Source organism: Carassius gibelio, chromosome A19 (genome assembly GCF_023724105.1).
Source record: "Carassius gibelio isolate Cgi1373 ecotype wild population from Czech Republic chromosome A19, carGib1.2-hapl.c, whole genome shotgun sequence".
In the NCBI taxonomy this organism is placed as follows: domain Eukaryota; kingdom Metazoa; phylum Chordata; class Actinopteri; order Cypriniformes; family Cyprinidae; genus Carassius; species Carassius gibelio.
The window spans coordinates 28,662,197-28,682,755 of NC_068389.1; the positions used below are offsets into that span (position 1 = coordinate 28,662,197).

The 20,559-nt window shown below is 34.1% G+C and overlaps 2 protein-coding genes and 1 non-coding gene across 7 annotated transcripts in view; 1 reads left to right on the forward strand and 2 right to left on the reverse strand.

Annotated features, from left to right (window-relative positions):
- Window positions 1-5,156, reverse strand: part of LOC127935227 (glutathione S-transferase A) — a 232,949-nt gene extending 227,793 nt beyond the window's left edge. For 2 of the 3 annotated variants that reach the window (XM_052532916.1, XM_052532915.1), the window contains exons 1-5: window positions 4,881-5,156; window positions 4,664-4,729; window positions 3,572-3,677; window positions 2,953-3,071; window positions 2,548-2,636 (exon numbers count right to left, since the gene is read on the reverse strand). In XM_052532916.1, the coding sequence (XP_052388876.1) occupies window positions 2,548-2,636; window positions 2,953-3,071; window positions 3,572-3,677; window positions 4,664-4,729; window positions 4,881-5,048 (548 nt within the window). In that variant the 5' untranslated portion in view covers window positions 5,049-5,156. Of the gene's footprint in view, window positions 1-1,722; window positions 2,136-2,547; window positions 2,637-2,952; window positions 3,072-3,571; window positions 3,678-4,663; window positions 4,730-4,880 lie in introns of those variants that run through there. The other variant, XM_052532914.1, reaches the window with a different exon arrangement.
- Window positions 675-835, forward strand: LOC127936275 (U1 spliceosomal RNA). The gene has a single exon (XR_008148240.1). It is a non-coding gene; the product is annotated as a U1 spliceosomal RNA (small nuclear RNA).
- Window positions 5,157-6,197: 1,041 nt separating the features above from the next.
- Window positions 6,198-20,559, reverse strand: part of fhod3a (formin homology 2 domain containing 3a) — a 45,008-nt gene continuing 30,646 nt past the window's right edge. For 2 of the 3 annotated variants that reach the window (XM_052534149.1, XM_052534146.1), the window contains 12 exons: window positions 20,485-20,559; window positions 18,666-19,525; window positions 18,350-18,508; window positions 17,284-17,466; window positions 15,509-15,628; window positions 15,269-15,430; window positions 12,617-12,807; window positions 12,283-12,487; window positions 9,567-9,590; window positions 8,340-8,550; window positions 8,079-8,237; window positions 6,198-7,139 (listed from right to left, as the gene is read on the reverse strand). The exon at window positions 20,485-20,559 is cut by the window's right edge and continues 228 nt beyond it. In XM_052534149.1, the coding sequence (XP_052390109.1) occupies window positions 7,060-7,139; window positions 8,079-8,237; window positions 8,340-8,550; window positions 9,567-9,590; window positions 12,283-12,487; window positions 12,617-12,807; window positions 15,269-15,430; window positions 15,509-15,628; window positions 17,284-17,466; window positions 18,350-18,508; window positions 18,666-19,525; window positions 20,485-20,559 (2,429 nt within the window). In that variant the 3' untranslated portion in view covers window positions 6,198-7,059. The remainder of the gene's footprint in view (window positions 7,140-8,078; window positions 8,238-8,339; window positions 8,551-9,566; window positions 9,591-12,282; window positions 12,488-12,616; window positions 12,808-15,268; window positions 15,431-15,508; window positions 15,629-17,283; window positions 17,467-18,349; window positions 18,509-18,665; window positions 19,526-20,484) is intronic. The other variant, XM_052534148.1, reaches the window with a different exon arrangement.

Genomic DNA, 20,559 nt, shown 5'->3' on the forward strand with positions numbered 1-20,559 from the left:
AATGCTATTAGATCAATGTCATTGCGTTCAAAAATGACCAAAATGTTTCGATATTTTTTCAATTTAAAACTTGACATTTATGTAGTTATATCGTGTACCAAGTATAGCGGAAAAGGAAAAGTTGCGATTTTTAGTGCGATATGATTAGGAAAATCACTTAATCACTTAAATTCCGGCGTAATAATCAAGAAACTGCACTGTCGTAACATCTTCAGCAGCACGCGCAGTGATGTCAAGATGCACCTAAAAATAGTCAAAAAAACCTACAAACATGGCGGATACGTGAGACCAACAGCAAAGCAGAAAAGGCGTGATTATTAATTATTCTGATTTGCTGGAAACATATTTAAGGTTATCCTCGTTATATTTCAAGTTCAAATTGAAAAATGTTATTGCAACAAGTGTGTCGCTCCCAGAAAGATCAAAATATATAGATGCGCCGCTGACGTCACCGATGACGTATTTCCGTTTGTGTGAGGCTCGAAGGGTATTTGTGTTTGTAATAAAGCTCAAATCGTCTCCGCGCTTCTTGTGGCTCACGCTGGGGTTTAAATGAGGGTCGTAATAAACTGAGTGTGTGTTGTTTGTGTAAAGCGCGCCGGTGTGTGTTTATTCACCGTCGACGTGATCGGTGTGGAGCGGAGTGAGTCTCTGATCGGATCCGTGTAGAACTCATACTTACCTGGCAGGGGTGACTCCATGATCAAGCAGGTGGATCACCTAGAGTGAGGATCAGCCATTGCACTTCGGCTCTCTGACCTCTATGAATTCTCCACATGTGAGAATCTCAACTGCATAATTTCTGCTAGTGGGGACTGCGTTCGCGCTCTCCCTTATGATATGTTTGAATAATAGATGATAAGACGACAGCTATATCAGGAGTGGACATGTATATTGTTAATATGTTATTAGAATCCATACACGTGGGTAGTATCAGGTAGTAAATATGTTTGAATGTGTTAAGTTTAAAATTTGAACTTAATCTAATATTATGAAGTAGTTCATCGAATAATATTATGTTCAAGGTAAATAGAACTGGATCCGGAAGATGAAATTTCAAATCACAAATTTAGTGTGTCTTCGGAGAGCCCTAGAGGATAAAATTCAACGTCTATATGTTTATCAACCACAAATGCTTGTTTTCCACTAGCGTGCATTCACACATGACGTAATCACGTACGATATAAAGAAACTAATGTAAAATATTAAAGCGACAGATGACCAGTAATTATTTAAAACGTTTACTGCTTTTAAAAATAAAAATAAAAAAACGAACAAGGATTGATTTCTGCAATTACCCCAATAAAAATACTTTAATTTATATAAGATATGAGAGATGTTTTTGTAAACAAAGTTCTTTTTTAAATCAAGTTTAATCAATGTTGGTTAAAATGTAAAAAGTACATATTACTTGGTGTATGGTCTCGCCACCTATTTTTTTCTTGATCCTTTTATATTCAAACAATCTATATATTCACTGTCGTTTTTGTAAAACGATGCAAAAAGCAGTGATTTTATATAAAAAATATATGTGTTAAGTGATGGGACTTTTCCCATACAAATATTAACAAAAAAAGCATAACTGTAAGGAGAATAAAAGTTCTGATGCTCAAATCTATTAAACCAAACAGAAGTTCTTCATGGTTGTTAATGTTGTTAATTGTTGGTCTGATAGACGGCTATGTATAGAAGGCGATTAAATTAAAACTGAACCACATCTCATTCATTTCTTGTAATGATGGTGAATATGATCTTTATTTGGACTGAACGGGATAAAACCTTTAGTGCCACACAACAAGCTGTGGATGTTAATCATTACACACACGATAACAATGAGCTTATTGAGTTCAAAAATAAAGCGGCCTGCTGTGTTAAAGATAAATGATTGAGATTAAACATTAAACGTCTGGCAAATCGAAACTAGACTGACCAGAGTCAAGGGTTGTGGTTTAATACAGTAAACTGAACTTAAACTTAAACTGAATGCAGTTCTGCATGTTCTTCACAAGTTCTTGAACGTGTCTGGACCCTCAGGTGTCTCCAGCCACTCAAGAGGCCAGCTGGCTTTAATACTGGGACGGTCCTTCAGCATCTCGTAGTACTCCATCAGTCTGGGACAACGCTCTCGAGGACAGCTGAAAACAGATATATTACATAATATATATATTTAGAACTACATACACTTATGTAACTTCACAGATAACTTTACAGAAGGTATTTTTTGACATCTAATGGTGTTCCATATAAACCCGGGTCAAAAATGACCCGAACATGAAACGCGTTATATCTGTGAAAAAAAAAAAGATTATATCTTTTTTTTCCACAGATATGTGTTGCATGTTTGGAGATATGTGTATATATAATAAACCAACAACATCTATCTATCTATCAAATATACACAGCATTTGGAAAGTTCTGTTCCATTAATACAACATTGCATTTTTTATAAAAAATGTTGTTGATTTATCTCTTCTGTCAAAAAAAAAAAGATACAAATGCATTATAAAGGTTAAACATTCTGTAATAAAAAAAGAGCAATCCACTCACTGAAGTCGTGGGAAATATGCGATGACGGGGAAACACACCACATCGGCCATGGTGAAGTTCTTACCAGCGAGGTACGAGCCTTTACCCATCTGATGAACAAATCACTCATCATTAGAGAAGACAAGAATTCAATCATCAATACATTCACCGTGTGCATTCATAATCCTTTCCACTTTTCTAATGCATTCATTACAGAAAGTTCTCTCTTCTGAGAAAACCTAAACAAAGGTCAAGTTCACCCTCCATATAATTTTACTGATAAGATTTCAGGTTGCAATAATTAAAAAACAAAGACTATCTGCCGTCTGGTGCAGCAAACCATTACATTAGACGAAGAGAATAACACTGATGAACCCTTCACAGTAAGTAATAAATGCATTATTTATATTATCAATAAAACCCAACCTTCTCCAAGTATCCTTCCCACAGTTTGAGCTCGGCGATTAAACTCTCTTTATTCCTCTTCAGAGTCGATTCGTGTCTTTCTTCTTCAGGAACGTACCACTCGTAGAAAGCCACATCATCTGAACAAAAATCATATCATATTTGATGCATCAGGATTTTATGGCTCATATAGACTTGATAGAGTGAGAATATGTAGTAAAAACAGCTCAATATTATTCAGAGACTCAAAAATATGCGATTTGCATCAGATGCTGATATTTCTGTGATGATATTCTTCTGCTTGTGCAGACACTGACATAAACTGATCTAAATATCTGTATCTGCAGTAATGTGTGTCAGTAAGTTGAGATGTAAATTATATAACACACTTATAACAAAGTGATTGAGAGCTGAAGAAACAAAAGATCCTGAGGATCAGATCTGAGACTCTAAAGCATGATTGATGGAGAATCAAGTAAAGCTGAGCTGCTTCAGTCCAGGAAGAGTTCATCTGGAGATATTACTGACCTTATTCTGACCTTTACTTGATCACAATCAGGAGAGATCTGACACCAGAAGCTCCAGGTGGATGTTTGTATATTTTTAGGGTTGCAGTATGTTGACTGTTTAGGGCACTTACACATTTTCTGCTGCAGGTTGTTGGTCTCAAACATTCGCTGGTAGACGAGCGCTTGTTCAGCCGGGTCGTCTGGGATCAGACAGGTGCCTTGAGACTTAAACGCGCTCTAAAATACCAAAAACACACTCGTCATTCCTCAGTCTGGAGCGGATCTACTACTTTATTACAAAAAACAATTATTAGTGGTGCTATGAAGCAAAGCATCAATATTAGTAATAGTAATAGTAGTAGTAATGGTATATTGATATTATGGAGTATCATCTTTACCAGCTGCCAAGCCACTGCCTAACAACCAAACAGAATACCCTAGCAACCATCTACTAAGACCTATATCTCTGCATCAGAACATCGTATTGACATGGGCCTTGACGCTTTTGAATAATGCTAGCAAACAAAATTTCTCTAAATGCTAAGGCTGAATAGCTACATGCTAATAGCCATTAGCTGCGTGTTAGCTAGCATGCTAAAAAAAGTTTATTATTATATAGTATATTAGTATTTATTTTAATCATCTTTATGTATAACGCAGACCCGAAATGGACATAGTAATGAAAAATATGGAGTTAAAATTATATTTCAATGCTTTTCCAATCAATTACAAAATCGGTTTCACAAGAGTTTTTAAATATGCAAAAATATAAAAAAAGTCAGTGAATAAATTGTTTCTTTAGATTTAGTTTGTTTCCACCACAGAATACAAAAATAAATCGACGCTTTCTCACAATTTTGAAGATATATACTCTGAATTGTGAGAAAAAAAGTCTTGAATTGTCAGATTAAAAACAATGGCAATTACCTTTTTATTTTATTTTGAATTTGTTTTATTTTATTCCGAGGCGGAAACGGGCTTCCATAATATTCAGATGCAACAGAACATCAATCATAACTGAACTATATATTGAGTCTACATGTTCATTTAATCACAGATGCTCTGATCTTATCTTCTGATTTATAAGAATTAGAATATGTTTGAATTGTGTTCGACCAACTGGACACTCATTAATAATTTAAAGAAACCAATAAGGGTTTATAGATATTTAAATCACATAACGACACGCCCATCTGTCACACGACACGCCCCTCGAGTTTTACCTCCAGATACAGACACGCGGCAAACGACTCGTTCACGACGATGTCTCCGTGCTTGAAAGTAGGAAGCTGCAAATAAAACGAAAAGAAAAAAGTGCAATATTAAAATAAAAGTTTGGCAACTGCTCTGTTGCTGAATAACAGCTTCAAAGAAAATAAAAGCTCAATGCAATCTTAAGAAATCATACACGACACGAGTCTGTCATGCACGTGAACGCACCTGAACTCTGGGATTGAGAGCTTTGACTTCTTCACACTTGTGTTCGTTTTTGTCAAACGACAGATGTTTGTGTTTGTATCCCTGCAGCATCTTCTCCTCGAGCGCGATCATGACTCTCCAGCACGGCGGAGAACCAGAGCCCCAGTACAGCATCATACTCTGCGCCATGACCGCTAATAACGCGTTTAATTAGGAAAAAAGAGCTGTGTTTACTGTGCAGAGCAGGCCGCAGACTTCCCTCACTGCGTCACGCTGACTCTGACACGCGCCCGTATGCGCGTTCACTGAGAGGGGCGGGGATTCGCCGCCTGCCGGCCGGAAATGAAACTGCGGCTCGTGTTTTGAATGGGAACATAGATATACTGTAGTGCTCTGGTGTTAGTTTCTTTTACTGTCTATGGTTAGTGATCTCCATAAATATCCTTTAGATGAAGTAATAATAATAATAAAAGTAAAAAAATAAATTATAATACAATAAATGAAAATAAATAAAATTTAAAAATAAGATAAATACAATTAAAACAAACAATTAATAATTAAAAATATTATAAATACAATTAAAATATAATAAATTGAATGAAAACAAACTAATACAAATATAATGAAAACCACAAATAAAATAAAAATATAAAATAATATAATAGTAATATAAGTAAATGCAATATAATACATTAAAAAGACATAAAAATATAAATTAAAATGATACAAATGAAATACTAATATAAATAATATTAATATAAATAAAATGCAATATAATAATTAAAAAGTACATGTCGAATAAATAGTAAAGCAAAAAAAAAAACAATCAAACAAATAATTAAAATGTAAACTAAACAAAAAAACAAAACAATCCAATTAAAATATAATAAATTGAATGAAAACAAACTAATACAAATATAATGAAAGCCACAAATAAAATAAAAATATAAAATAATATAATAGTAATATAAGTAAATGCAATATAATACATTAAAAAGACATAAATATAAATTAAAATGATACAAATGAAATACTAATATAAATAATATTAATATTAATAAAATGCAATATAATAATTAAAAAGTACATGTCGAATAAATAGTAAAGCAAAAAAAACAAAAAACAATCAAACAAATAATTAAAATGTAAACTAAACAAAAAAACAAAACAATCCAGCAAAAAAACAAGAAAAGAATATTAAAGAGAAAAGAATAATAAAAAATAAAAAAGCATGCATTAATACAGAAATGTTTCAATGTATTCAAGGACCCATTTAGCTCAGATGTGGTTAAACATGATCAGTTTATTTATTACTCTCCAATCAAACACTGCCAGCGGTTTTATTTCAGAAAGGATTTTATTGCAGAGTGTGACACAAGCAGATCCATGTGAAGAATGTAACACTACAAGGCTTTTCAGTTCTGCAACATGAGTTCAGATTCCACGGACCGGAGAAAAGAAGGAAACGTTAGAGATGTTTCAGCAGGTAACAACAGACGAGTGATCGGAAGTAAATCAAACATGATCAGACAGAGAAACACTGTGCGTGACGTTTATGGTGTATTATCTTTCTTAAATTAACATGTACAGAAAAAAATCACCAAATCTACAGAAATTACAAAAAGCAAAAAAGCATTAACATGTTTTCATTTTCTGAACCCGCCTGGACCGGAGTCATTTATTTATAAAATCAGAAGTCATGAAAATATGATGATTTTTAGAGTAATTTTCAGGACTCTTTAATGAATATAAAGATCCAAAGACCAGCATTGTAACAAATAAACACATTTAATGATTTCTATAAAGCGGTACCTTCATGTTGTACATCTTACAATAAATAATCCAAACTATCAGAGCACGGTTTCACTGATCCGACTGAAGTGAATCGAGAGATCCCACGTTTAAAGCCACATTTCACCATGAGCTTTCAGTAGAAATAATGAAAAGATTCTATATTCTTAGCTTTCCTTCACCTGAACACAATCTGTAAAGGGGTTTTACATCATCACAGTGGCAGCCTGTGATTGGCTGGTGAGGTGTGTATGTAATGAGGGGGCGTGGCTTAGAAACAAACACACAATGGAGGCGGAGCTGTGCTGTATGTGTGATGTGTGAAGCACTTCTGCAGCCGTGTCACGATCTAAAACATGTTTACTGTGGTCTCTTGGTGATTCTGTTGTCCTGAGACGGGACGTCCCGTTCACACCGGCATCTCTGAGGCGTCCAAACCCAGCGCTTGAGCTTCTTCTGCGGTCAGACCACCCTTCAGAGTCCTCCTCACTGAGACACAACATCAGCATCAGTCTCTGATTCACTTCATCTGAAGTCTGACTTTCTAATGTTTTACATGATGAACATGATCAAAACACAATCTCCTGCACACCTCAAGCTCCTTTAGTGGAACAAACGTCCCGCTTCAGCTGGAGCTTCTCTCTCAAATCTTGACTGATTTTATCAGCTGAATGGATAAATGTGCATTTCATTTTTATACTGTAAGTAATGTTTTATTTTTATTTTTTTTGTGTGGGTTAAATAATGCATTTATTTATTTTATGATTTACTAACTTTAACATTATTTTATTTTAATACATTTTTATGACGTGATTTTTTTATTTTTTTTTTTACATGTTTGTGGGTTTTGTTAATTTGTTAATTAGACTTTTTTATAAACTATTTTCATCACCTTTTGTATTGTTAGAAATATTTCCAGATGAACACTTACATAAAACTAAATAATATTGGGGGGGAAACTATCAAGATAAAACACTGAAATTCAAATAAATCATAAAAATGTCAAATTAAAATGAATGGTGTTAAAATAAAAAAAACTGAAATAATTATCTTATCATAAAAAAATTATAATTAAAATAAAAATATTATTTAAAAATAAAAATGGATCTGAATGAATCAGCAAATCAGAACAAAACACTCAATTTTATGATTTTTAAAGATTAATTATTATTTAATTGTTAATTTTAAGTGTGTTTTTTGAATATATTTGACCATTATTTGTTTCCATCATATAATTATCAGCATCTAATGAAAATTCATATTTTTGCTGAGTTTGTGTCTCTGAATAAAACTAAGCAGTTTTTTCCTTTATATTCTCACTCTGTCAGACAGAAAAGCCTGAAGGAGCACGAATGATTTCCTTCTACAACACTTCCGTGTCATGTGTTATCATCACAGCGTTAGCAGACACAGTGTTAGCAGACGTACATGACTTGCGGTTTGCACGTGAGCGGCGTCGTTCGCGGGGCTGCGCTCGTTCTCTGGGACTCTGTGTGGCGGAGCGAACGATTCTCTCCATGATCTCGTCTGCAGCGTCGTCCGTCACACACTGAGACTCTTCAGTCCCTGCGGCCCAAGCACTGCGGCCTACACACACACACACACATGAGGATAATACTGAATGAGACTCTACAGAAGAACACTGATCGTGTGTGTGTGTGCGTGTGTGTGTGTGTGTGTGTGTGTCACCTCTGCTGGCGCGTGTGCGCGTGCGCGTCCTCAGGCCCGTTATCCCGGTGCTGTCTCTGTCTCTGTCTCTCTGCTGGCTGCTCTTCAGCACGGCCTTCATCTGCTCATGTTCGGCTGCGTCCTCAGCTTGACACAAACCCAGCGTCTGTGTCTCTGTGTGCGGCCCGACAGCTGGAGCGGTGCTGATGCTGCTCACACACACACGACCCGTCTGCACACACACCATCACACCGTCACAAACTAGACTCCGATCAGACAGGAACACAATAAGAGATGATCTGAGCTGATCTAATAATGTAGAACAGGGTTTCCAGAACTGGGGTTCATGGGGTGATGGTTCATAAATCATAACAAATGTTAAAAAAAATAATAAAAATAAATATGTAAAAATGTAAATGTATACAAAAGTGAAAAATAAAAATAAATTAATATTTGAAAAGAAAAACAATCAAAATAAACACTAAAATCTAAATACATCATAAAAATGTAAATGTAAAAAAAAAAAATATATATATGTTGATAAAAACAATATGTAAAAATTTTAAAACAAAGTAAAAAAAATGTAAGATAAAATACATTTATATTGGAAAATAAACAATCAAAAAACACACTAACATTTAAATACATCATAATTTAAAATGAAAAAAATTAATAATAAAAAAATCTAAATATAACACTCTCTAAAATGTACATAAATCATAAAAACATACAAGTAAAAATAATAAAATAACGTTAAAACACTTAAATAATTTTAACACTTAAATATAAATTTAAATAAAATAAAAGTACTAAAGTAAAATTAATATAATGTTAAAATAAATAAAAAAACAATAAAAACCATGAAAATAAATAATTAAAACATTACTAAAAATAAAATAATAACTAAATGAAATAATTACATTTAAATAAATCATATAAATAATAATTAATAAATAATTCAAAAATAAAGAAAATAGAAAAACACCCACTCATTTTTACTAATGGGAATGTGTTGTTAAATTATTGAAAATTTCTGAGGGGACTAAAACATTCACATACACCATCCAAATCATGACAAAAACACAGCTGAGCACTTCCAGAAATGCCTCATATTAGAAATTAGACGGCATATCTGAACGGCTTATACATTAATACAGATTAGTGACACTGAGAGCTTTAACAAGACATTGAAACATGAAGGGTTAATAATCGGCAGACAGAGTGCAGAACAAACGCACACCCGCATACCTCACTGTCCTCTTCATCATCTGTCTGTGAAAAAGAGAAATAAACCATCAGCAGACCGCATATAGACTCAAGTAGTGTGTTACTGATTATTACACAAGCAGATCTATGAATGTTCATCAATCTAGTCCCGCCCACAGCCCTGAATCACAACTCTAGCCCCACCCACATCACTCTATTATAACTCTTAATAACTCTAGCTCCGCCCACATCGCTGAATAAGAACAACTCTAGCTCCACCCACATCGCTGAATGATAACAACTCTAGCTCCACCCACATCATTGAATAGCAACAACTCTTGCTCCGCCCACATCACTGAATGACAACAACTCTAGCTCCGCCCACATCGCTGAATAAGAACAACTCTAGCTCCGCCCACATCGCTGAATAAGAACAACTCTAGCTCCACCCACATCGCTGAATGATAACAACTCTAGCTCCACCCACATCGCTGAATGATAACAACTCTAACTCCACCCACATCATTGAATAGCAACAACTGTAGATCCACCCACATCACTGAATAAAAACAACTCTAGTTCCGCCCACATTGCGGAATAACAATAATAGCTCCGCCCACATAGCTGAATAACAACATCTCTAGCTCCGCCCACATCATAGAATGATAACAACTCTAGCTCCGCCCACACCCCTGAATAACAACAACTGTAGTGCTGTTGATTCTTGGTGTGAGAATATCACAGCAGTGTCATGAGATGAAGTGAATAACAAGACTAATCAGAGAATAAGTAAAATAGCCATGCCCTTACAACACTGACTGTTCTCAATTAGGTCCTATATGTGACCTCTCAAACCACACTGAGGGGATTCAGAACACTTCATGCCCTTTTCTTCGAGAAAGGTATTCCTGCACAACCGGAGGCTGCAGTTACAGGACCGCAATTCTGGGACCGCAGCTTTAGGACCCTAGTATTTTTGTGACAGCGCCACCTACTGTACTGAATCAACACTAATTAAAGATGGACGACGAGGACAGCAATCAGACGGTGAGTACGATATTTAATTAAGTTTTATTTTATAACGTTTAATAGGTGCGAAGTTTACATAGTGAGAACTGCTACCTATGAATTAATAATTAATTCCCACCAAATTAAGAATGTGTGAGCTAGTTTTATTAATTACTACGACGTTAATTCGTGGCCATGATTTCATAAATCCTTGTTGAGTTTTAATGACGAAGTATTATAAGTGAATCTAGCCTGCACATTAATTAAACTTATCAGATGGTTTGTGAGATTTACCTGCAGCTTAATGTATTAGAGTGAATACTGGCTTAATAGTTGTTGTTTTACCATATTTATGTATAAAATATATTTCATAATTAAACAGCACTGACTGCCTAGTTGTAGACTCTCTCTTTTTAAAGATACATATGACAATCCAAAAAGAGAGATACCTGCCCGAATTGAAGAGATGCACCACATGCTGCAAGGACTTTCACTTTTCATATATATATATATATATTAGTGGTGTAACGGTACGTGTATTCGTCCCGAACCGTTTCGGTACAGGGCTTTCGGCACGGTGCACGTGTGTACTGAATGACCAAATGCGATATTTTGTGTGCGGAACATAAGTACATTTTTGTGTTTCCAAAAGAACATATTAAGTGGCGGAAGTCTCTAGGCGGGATTCTAAGGCCGGTGACACACTGCGTGGCATAAATAAATAATTTTAAAACAAAACCTACCAAAATTACATATAAATAAATAAATTAAAATCGTTACAAGTGTAAAAAAAACAAACAAAATTAAATAAAACAAAATCTATTAAAATCATGAACATTTTAAATAAAACATTTTAAAGTAAACAATTAAAATAGAAAAATCTAAATGTATTAAAATCATAAAAATGTAAAATTTAAATAATAATTAAAAAACATTCTAAATAAAATACTTTCTAAAATTAAAATCATAACAATGTAAAACAAAAATAAATTTTTTAAAATAAAAACTATAAAAATAAAACAAAATATATAAAAATCATAAAAGTGAAAAACAAAACATTTTAAAGTAAACAATTAAAATAGAATAATAAAAATTTATTAAAATCATAAAAATTTAAAATAAAAATAATTTAAAAACAAAAACAATCTAAATGAAATACTTTCTGAAACAAATTAAAATCTAAACAATTTAACAAAAATAAATTATTTCCAAATAAAAACATTAAAAATTAATCCAAATATATTAAAATCATAAAAACGAAATTAAAAGTAATTAAAGTAAATAATTAAAATAGAAGGGTAAAATGTATTAAAATAAATAATAATAATAATAATAATAATAATATTAAGCCTTTATTAAACCCATAAAAATGTCCAATAAAAAAAACTATCTAAATAAAATGTTTACTAAAACTAATTAAAATCATAACAATGTAACAAAAATAAATTATTTTGAGATAGAAACAATCAAAATAAAATACAAAAAACTTAAATCATAAAATTGTAAAATAAAAATAAAAATAAATAATCTAAAAACTCACAGATTTTTTTTTATAAACCATTACAAATCAATAAAAATAAAATCATAAAAGTAAAATCATTAAAAATAGATAAATTTAGCATTAATTAAACCCATAAAAATTTCAAAATATTTTTTTTTTAACAATTGAAATAAAACACTTACTAAAATGAATTCAAATAAAAAAGTCGACTCAAACTAAAGACTCACAGTGTATTGTCATGTTTCTCACCGGTGTGCTGATGTCTGTGATCATCTTCCCTCTCGTCTTGTTTCTCTCTCTGTGATCGGCGCGCTTCTGTCTCTGCTGGAGGACACGCTCTCGTGTGGTGCGATACTCCAGAGCAAACTCACTGAGCAGTTTACTGAACCGAGTCACGCTGATGTCACGAACACTGTACACCGGCTGACCCAGGAACAGCAGGAACGAGTGAAACCTGACACACAGACACCATTAAAGCTCTCTCCCACGAGTCTGCGCTCACTGAACACACTGCTCCTGCTTCGACGCAGAGCTTTCACACACTGACAGTGCTTTGGTCTGTTCAGGAGCTCTGACTCTTCACCTGTTCATGATCCTGCGGTGGACAGTTTTGAGGATGATGATTCTCTCGGCGCAGTCCTTCAGGAAGTCTGACATTTTCTGCTTCAGCGCCGGCTTCATCTCGTGCTTCGCGATGACTTTCAGGTGATCCCATGATGCTTTGCAGCGCCACTCCATCTGAGTCAGAGTCTCCTGCAGCTGCTCGAAGTCCACCTGTCGACCGAAGACCAGCATTACTGCAGCAGCACGCTGTCTTAGTTTATTATTACAGGTATTCATGTTTGCATTGAGCTTTTGACACACACACACATACACACTCACTCACTTGCACACACAAACACACTCACACACACACACACACTCACTCACTAAATCACAAACACACACACACACACACACACACACACACACACACTCACTAAATCACACACACACACACACACACACACACTCACTAAATCACACACACACACACACACACACACACACACTCACTCACTCACTAAATCACACACACACACTCACTCACTTGACGCACGCACGCACACATATGTTAATTTACATTTTTTATCAATTTTAAGTGTTAAACTTTAATAAAGTGATTATTTTATTATTTTATAGAATAAATTACTTTCTTGTATTTTTTTAAATGTCTGTACAGTTTTTTTAGTAATTATTTATTTTATTTAATATTTTTCATTCCTTTTTTGCGAGTTCTTCTAATTTGTGCTAGATTTTTAATGTTTATACAGTTTTATTTTATCATTCATTTTTATGTTAATTTTATTTACCTTTATTTAATTTAATATTTTTTTCCCACATTTGAAAGTTTTTTCCTAATTTGTATTCATTTTTAATCTTTTTTATTGTTTATTTGAATAGTCTATTTAATTTTTATTCCTTCTTTGTAAATTCACAAACTTTATTTGTTTTTTAACGTCTATATAGTTTTAAGTCATTTTTATTTTATTTAATAATTTTCCATTCCATTTTTGCAAGCTCTTCTAATTTGTATGTTTATAAATTTTTTATTACTACTTTATCTTTTCATTTTATTAATTTGTTTTTAATTGAATATATTTGTCTTCCACATTTGCTAATTTTCTTCCTCATTTATATTTGTTTTTTAATCTTTTTTTGTTTATTTTAATAGTTTATTTCAGTTTATATTAAGTCTATATAGTTATTAGTACATTTTAGAAAATAATTTTCCTTTTTTGCAAGTTCTTCTCATTTGTGTTGTATTTTTAATGTTTACTCAGTTTTATTATAAATTTTTATTTTTATGTGATTAATTTGTATTTAATTTTGTATATTTTTATTCTACGTTTGCAAGTTTTTTCCTTATTAGTATTTTATTTATATTTTGTATTTTATAAGTCTTTCATTTTCAGTTTCTAAATTTTTTTTTTTTTTAAGTCTATATAGTTTTGTCATTTATTTATTTAATTAATAATTTTTCATTCCTTTTTTGCAAGTTCTTCTCCTTTGTGTTCGATTCGTAATGTTTATACAGTTTTATTATACATTTTTTTATTTATCTGTATTTAATTGAATATTTTTTATTCCACATTTGCATGTTTTTTCCTTATTAGTATTTTATTTATATTTTGTATTTTATAAGTCTTTCATTTTCATTCCTCGTTTATGAGTTTATAAATTAATTTTTATAATTGTTTTTAAGTCTATATAGTTTTGTCATTTATTTATTTAATTAATAATTTTTCATTCCTTTTTTGCAAGTTCTTCTCCTTTGTGTTCGATTCGTAATGTTTATACAGTTTTATTATTAATTTTTTAATTTATCTGTATTTAATTGAATATTTTTTATTCCACATTTGCATGTTTTTTCCTCAACTATAAGTTTTTTCAACACCCCATTTAATTATTATTCCTTGTTTGTGAGTTTAATACTTTTTTAAATAATTAATTGAACATTTTTATATTAAATTATTAATTTCATTTTTTAAATATGACTAAATAGTTTTTATTAATTTCCATTTTTATTTTATTTAATACTTTTATTGGTTTTCAGTATCTGCTTAGTAAATAAAATAAAATGTATTTTATGAAACTCAAATGAAGCAAGTTTAAGTTTTTGTATATATTTTATTTTCAGTTAACGTTTATTCTATTTCAAGTGCGTTGCGCGTGCGTTGCCTGTACGTTGCGTGTGAATTGCGTGTGCGTTGCGTCTGTGTTGCGTGTGCGTTGCGTCTGTGTTGCGTGTGTGTTGCGTCTGTGTTGCGTGTGTGTAGCGTGAGCGTGTGTGTGTGTTGCGTGTGCGTTGCGTCTGTGTTGCGTGTGTGTAGCGTGAGCGTGTGTGTTGCGTCTGTGTTGCGTGTGTGTAGCGTGTGCGTTGCGTCTGTGTTGCGTGTGCGTTGCGTGTGTGTTGCGTCTGTGTTGCGTGTGTGTAGCGTGAGCGTGTGTGTGTGTTGCGTGTGCGTTGCGTCTGTGTTGCGTGTGTGTAGCGTGAGCGTGTGTGTTGCGTGTTCGTTGCGTGTGCGTTGTGTGTGTGTTGCGTGTGCGTTGCGTGTGCGTTGCGTGTGCGTTGCGTGTGCGTTGCGTGTGCGTTGCGTGTGTGTTGCGTGTGCGTTGCGTGTGCGTTGCGTGTGCGTTGCGTGTGTGTTGCGTGTGAGTTGCGTGTGCGTTGCGTGTGCGTTGCGTGTGTTACCTTCGCGGAGCGTGTGACGGCGCCGATCTCCGAGTACAGGTCTGTGCTGTCGGGGAAGTTCTCCACCACGATACTGCAGACGTGATGCAGGAGAGACTGCTTATGAACCGTGTCCTTCACCTCAGGAACCTTCTCCAGATACGTCAGATCGAAGCCTTTGGCCTGAACAAACAATCTCTGTCTGTAAAGGACAGGCTGAGTAACTTAAAGCTTTCAGTGTGTGTGGTGCTGAAATCTCACGTTGGAGCCATTCAGGAAGTTTCCGATCGCCAGCAGAGTCGATAAGATGAAGCGCAGCGTCTTGTTCTTCTCCAGCTGATCCATGCCCTCCTTCAGGTCCTGTAGAGGCTCTGCTACTTCCTATCAATCAGGAAACACTGCGCGATTAACGCCATAATTTACTAAGAACAGAGCTTCTATTAGAGTTATTAAAATGAATTCAAACTTTTAATATTTCGATTTTCTGTTAGTTAAAGTTTTGGTAATTTTGTGATGTTTTATCATTTTTACTAGTAGCTTTTTTGTAATATGTCTATATGGTTTTTATTTTTTATTTTTAGTTATAATTATGTAGTATAACAAGTTAAACTAAATGGAAATGAGAAATGTTGCTTTTATTTTTTATTTCATTTTATATAAAGTTTATTTCAAATAATGAACGTTAATAAGATATATTTGATTTGTTTTTCTTTTTCATTTTTATTATTTTTTGTCTATATAGTTTTTATTAACATTATTTTATTTTTAGTTATTTGTAGTAGATCACAAATAAGAAATGTTTCCTTGTCAACTAAGTATACAGCTTTTATAAATTTATATTTAAGCTTTAGTGTTAGTTATTTTAGCACATCAGGTTAAAATGAGAAACAGTGCTTTGGGTGGAAACTGAAATAAAAATGTTATTATTTTTATGTATTTATTTACATTTTTTATATATTTTATTTCAGTTCTGGTTGTGCTTCTGTGCTTCTGGTTATTGAGTGTTTTGTTTGTAGCACACGGTGTTCAGGACGACTGAAAACATCTCCTGCGTCAGAGGAGCGATAAAACACGACAAGCTGAGGAATGCTGGAAACTTCTGAGAGAGAGAGAGAGAGAGAGAGAGGAATGTTGTGACGGTCTGCAGGTAAAGAGAGTCTAGTCTTAGTTCTGATGTAAATGTAACCGCTGGACTCAGAAAATTGATCTGTGTGTGTGTGTGTGTGTGTGTGTGTGTGTGTGTGATCATGCCGTGCTCTTCATACGCCTTATATTTCAATCAGTGTAGTTTATTACACTACTATAGTTTCTATTAATATTTTGATTTTTTAAAAAAATATTTGTGGTATTTAAAAAAAATATATATGTCTATATATTTTTATACATTTTTATTTTTAGCAAATCTAATTAATTGAGAAATGTTTCCTTGCAAACGAACTAAAATAAAATTACAAATTAATTTTTTTTTTATATATATATTTTATTATAAGTTAAAATAGATAGTAATAAAATAAATGTTTAAGGTTTTAGTTTAAATTAATTATAATAACCCTGCATTTAACTTGTTGCATTAAAGTAGCACTTCTGGTAGTTTTTAGAAGGAATTTATAAATTTTTACATTTATTGAAAAACACAGTTGTGTGTACTGACAGATACAATGCTGTTAAAAAGGCTTTTTTATTATTCATTAATGATGCACTAAATTGATTAAAAGTGACAGTAAACTCATTTATAATGTTACAAAAGATTTATATTTCAAATAAATGCTGCTGAATCCTGAAAAATAAAATGAAATGCTGTTTCCACAAAAATATCCACAAAAATACAGTTTTCAACATTGATAATAATCAGAAATGTTTCTTGAGCAGTAAATCATCATATTTTCATGATTTCCAAAGATCATGTGACACTGAAGACTGGAGGAATGATGCTGAAAATACAGCGGAGCATCACAGAAATACATTACAGTTTAACAGATGTAGTTTTTTTTGATCAAATGATTGCAGCTCTGGTGAGTGTTAGAGCGCTCGCTCACCTTCTCGCTGGCTTCATAGTCGAGTTTGAAGGCCCAGAGCTGCAGGCGCGCTGAGAGCTCGCTGATGGAGGACAGGGTCAGCAGGAACTGCTCCGCGCTGCCCAGAGGAATGTCAGGATTCATCAGCTGAGCCTCCTGGATCTTCTGCGTCTCTTCCTCTGTGGGAATCATCGTCAGGATTTTCTACAGCAGAGAGAGCAACATTGTAACATTCTAAAAGATCAGAAATCTAACATTCTAATGTGAAATGTAACATTCTAAAATGGCAAAATGTAAAATTCTAATTCAAAATGTAACATTCTCTGGAAAAAAAAAAACATTCTAAAATGTATCATCCTAATGCTGTGTTCACACCAAACGCGAATAGAGCGTCAAATTCGTGTCTACCGCGTCTAGTTTGCCGCGGGTCGATAAACGTGTACATGACTCAAAAGTTAACGCGCGGACTAGACGCGCGAATGAGGCGAATTCGCGCTGCGAGACTTCCAGACATGCGTAAACGCGCCTTTGCATTGACTTAACATTGAAATAATTCACGCCAGACACTCTATTCGCGTTTGGTGTGAACACAGCATAAGGCTAAATATAAAATTCTATGGAAAAATGAAACATTAAAAAATGCAAAAGTGTAATCTTCCATGGCAAAATGTAACATTCAAATTCAAAATGTAACATACTATGGAAAAAAAATTACATTCTAAGACTAAATGTAAAATTCTGCACCAAAAGCTACCATTTTAAAATGGGAAATCTAACACTCTAATGCAAAGTGTAACATTCAATAATTGCTAAAATGTAACCATCTAAGGCAAAACATAAAATTCTATGGCAAAATCTAGTATTCTAAGACAAAATGTAACATTCTAAGGCAACATGTTACATTCTAAAATGGGAAAATGTAACATTCTGATGCTAAATGTAGCATTTAATGTGAAAACCTAGCATTCAAAGGCAAAATATAACATTCTAAAGTGGCAACATGTACAATTCTAATTCAAAATGTAACTCTCTAAAATGGCAAACTATAACATTCTGAAATGTTGAAAAGCAGAAACAGAATCTGCACCTCGATGCCCTCTTTGTTGAGCGCGTACTCGTCAAAGCTCAGTATGGCGGTTTTGATGGTGCGCGGCGGTGGAAGGACCGTCAGACCGATGTTGATGGAGTTGCTGCGTTTGGAGTCCAGAATGATGATCTCCTGCCGCTTCCCATCCGCTGCCACTTTCTGTTCCACACATGAACACAATCATCAGTGCAACATAAGTACAACGCATTTTTCTGAGCAATTCATTAATGCACTGCATATAAGAGTCATTGGTTCAAACCAATGAATAACAAATTTCAAAGAGAAGTAAAAATGTTTTTTGGATTATACTGCTCACCTTAGTTACGGGCATCTCTTTGGATTTGCTTTCAAACAGGTGTTCGAGTTTAGCTGTGTCAACTTTGACAGGTTCAAGTCTGGACCAGAGCGACTCTTGGCTGCGTTTGTGATTGCGGTAAATCCAGTCGGCGGGCCGGACTTCACTCCAGAACAAGCGGATGGTCTTCTTCTTCTTCTGGAAGAGTGGAGGTTGCTCCGCCTCCTGCTGTGGAGGGGGCGGAGCCTGGATGGAGAAGCAGGGAGGGGGCGGAGGCACGCGGATGCTGAACATGGGAGGGGGCGGAGGGCAGCCGAACATAGGGGGCGGGGCTGGGAGGTTAAAGGGGCAGGGCGGTGGTGGAGGGGGCGGAGCCAGCAGATTGCCAGAGTTATATAAACTCCCAGAGTCCAGTGCATCCTTGTCATCCTCGTCTCCCAGATCGGTGAAGTCGATGTCGCCGATGCGTAGTTCCCGTGGACTCGCCATCAGCTGGTCCCAGATGCAGTCCGACTCTTTCTTCGGAGGCGGCGGTGGAGGAGGAGGTTCATGCGTTTCTATTGGTGGAGAGGTGAGACCCTTCACTACGTCACCGAAGCGCTCGGCGAACGCCCGCACATTGCTCTGGTTCTCCACTTTCTCGTCTCCTTCACTCTTAGCGGAGATCTCTTCCTGTGCCGTCACGTCCTGCGACGAATCCTCAGCCTTTTCTTTCGCGTCTCGCTCCTTGTCCTCGGCCAGCTCGTCTTCATCCTCGTCTTCCTCCGAGGGTCTCTTGCTCTGAGAGTAGAGCATGTCCAGCATGAAGAGTTTGCTGTTGAGGATCTTGTTTCGTTGTTCACTCACGTTGACGTCTGTGACGCTCGGAGCTGACCACTGACCTGCAGCAAACACACAGACAGAAGGACCTCAGATGCACTAGTTAACCCATGGTTAGGCTCATCTGTGTCCCTAATTTGTTAAATATTTATTTTAATTTGGTCACGTTTTAGCTACCAACGAGAGCGCAGTGCTTACATTTTAATGTTTACTTTTAGCTATATTTTTCTTAAAACTAGTTTAGAAAATGTTAAAATCTATATTTGGGTCTACAAATTATTATAGTCTAAGCATTTCAAAATTTATTTTTAAAAAATCATATTAAATTGTGTTTTATTTAACATATCGATATGATTAGTAATATTATAACATATGATTATATAACAACTCATTTACATTGGTTATATATATTTATATTAATACATTTATTATATATCGCATTATATTTAATAATACTCCTTATTCCTTTTTATTTTAATGAACTTTACATTTCAGGTCAGATTTAGATGTAACAATATTTATAGTTTAGTATTTTTCAAATGTGTTTTTATTTTAATATTACAGATTTTTCACATTTAATTTGACATCAGTTATATAATTTATAATAATTAATTGAATCTAATATATATATAAATATAATATAATATAACAAATGAGTATATAGAATTATATATATGTTTGTATATATGTACGTACAGTATATTATGTATTATATAAAATTTCATAGTTTTTATTTTCATTTTATATATTGCACACATATATTTATATTATATATATATATATATATATATATATATTGCATACACACAAAAATGATTATTAAATATTTTGCTAGAGAGTATAATATAATTTTTTTTTTATTAACTTTAAAATTTGGTTTATTTATAGCAGAAGCTATTTTTTTTTTATGTTATAGTTCGGTTTTATTCAACGACACATTTCCATAACATTCTAAAGATGCAATATTTTGCGTCTCTGAGTAACTCTCGCTCTAGTTTGGTGTGGTACTCGTTCCTCTCACCCGTCTCCTCTCTCTCCAGTGTGCTGCTCGCTGACGATATACTGGAGGCGGAGCAGTTGTCCTTCTCGTTCACCT